A 1,990-nucleotide genomic window follows, 5' to 3' on the forward strand; every position below is an offset into this window, starting at 1 on the left:
TGTTGTTCACGTGAGCGTGGGGGGCTGTACGGGGCTGCACGCTTTCCCCGCCGTCAAGGGTGCTTTCGATATTGACGGATCCGGATTCTTCTTCGTTTATTCTCCTTCTTTTTTCTGCTGAAATTTTAATATGAGTTGACGGCTTCTTGTTAATGATCTTTTGGCTATTCTTTGGTTCTCAAACCTGAAAAACAATAACAATAGCAATAACACAAACCAAACTATGAATCTTTGATTCACCATTGATTATTTGAAACCTTATGTTATGTGTGTGTTAGAATAATGATAATGTCATGACATACAGTTTTTGTGAGTGTAGGATGATGGTGTAAAATTGGTGAATAATTTTTGTATGAGATTTTTATTTTATTTTTTTGAATCAAAGCGATATATTATTAATTCAAAAACAGTCAAAGTACAAAGGTGATCACAGATCCAACCTTCCAAACAAACCAAAAAACTAAAGCATTAAGGTAGCTATGTGCTTCTTTAATTTGGGTGAATACCACCCTCTATACATCAATTTCTCTATAATTCTATCTCCAATATCTATACTTGTATTCCTATGAGTATTTCCCCTAAAAATAACATCATTCCTATATTGCCAAACACCATATATAGTTTCAGCAATTGCTATCTTTAGGATCCTAAATCTCCAACCTTTTTTTGTTGTCATACGGGTAATCCAGCCAAGCTCAAGGGACCAAGGTTGAGGCTCATGTGAAATGCCTATCCACTGCAGAACATATTTCCAAACATCCTTTGCAAACCTGCATTCAAACAGAAGATGATCGAGAGTTTTATCACAAACATTACACAGGCTGCAAATATGATCAGTAATCAAACCAATCCGTCTCAGTCTATCCTTCGTACTCAATCTACCATGGCAGGCCATCCATGTGATGATAGTAGCCCTAGGTCTAGCACTGTTACCTTGTAGTAGATATCTCCAAGGCACCCTATCAAAATCCATCAGTTTGTCATTCAACTTATGCATACAAAAGCTCATCTTTTGAATCATTTGATCCCACATTGGCTGGAGATTAGGGAGATGCTCTCTAAGTTTAAAAATTTTCTTTATCACCCAAGAGCAACTGTTGCTAATGTCTGCCTCCATCAAAGTCTTCTTCTTGAGATAATGGGCATGCACCCATTTAACCCAAAGGTTGTCAGCTTTTAAACTCAGATTCCAAAGACACTTCAAAAGAGCAATATCATTCCAGAGACAGAGATTGAAGATGTTCATACCTCCAAGACTTTTTGGCCTGCAAACTGAATTCCAAGCAATGGGGCTTTTCTTGCTGACAGTTGCTTTCCTAGTCCACACAAAACTTCTACAAATACTATCTATCTTCTTGATGACAGTCTTGAGGAGAGGAAGACAATGCATCCAAAATTGTGCAATAGCAATGATAGTAGTTTTAACCAGTTGTATTCTACCTGCCATACTCAGTAATCTTAGCATGATATGAGATTTTTATTTACAGTGAAAGAAATGTGAAATCATATGGGAAATAGGTACGTGAAAGAATATTTGATAGTTGTTTGTACGTGAATTGGTGGCGGGTGGAATTATGAGCAATGATGTCAATGGGGCGGGGCAGGCGGGGGATACATTCCCATCACAATCTTTTTCCTCGAATTTATTCTCCATCCCCGCTTGGATCGTCGCTACGAGGGAATTTTGTCCCCCATTCCCATCCCCGCAGATCCCCAAAGTTCATGCAGAGATCGATAAACAAGATTTTTTTTATTTATTATTTTAAATCAAATTAATAGTAAAAGTTTTAAAAAGTAACCACAAGAAATTTGGAAATTATTCTTGTAAGATAAATACGTTGTTTTTTAACAGTTCTTGGAACGAGTCTTGTATTTATTGCTCCATATCGGATGTCAGCTTCTGAGTTGAAAGAGTTGAAGAGTTAACTTGAGGATTAGCTTGAGAAGAGGTTTATTCGTCCGAGTATGTCACCGTGGGGTGCACCTGTTT

The 1,990-nt window shown here is 37.5% G+C and overlaps 1 protein-coding gene across 1 annotated transcript; it reads right to left on the reverse strand.

Moving 5' to 3' along the window:
- Nucleotides 1-460: 460 nt before the first annotated feature.
- LOC131642554 (uncharacterized) lies at nucleotides 461-1,447 on the reverse strand. Its single transcript, XM_058912794.1, has one exon. The coding sequence runs from the start codon at nucleotides 1,445-1,447 to the stop codon at nucleotides 461-463; it is 987 nt and encodes a 328-aa protein (XP_058768777.1).
- Nucleotides 1,448-1,990: the final 543 nt, after the last annotated feature.

This window comes from Vicia villosa, unplaced genomic scaffold, assembly GCF_029867415.1.
Source record: "Vicia villosa cultivar HV-30 ecotype Madison, WI unplaced genomic scaffold, Vvil1.0 ctg.005251F_1_1, whole genome shotgun sequence".
Lineage (NCBI taxonomy): Eukaryota > Viridiplantae > Streptophyta > Magnoliopsida > Fabales > Fabaceae > Vicia > Vicia villosa.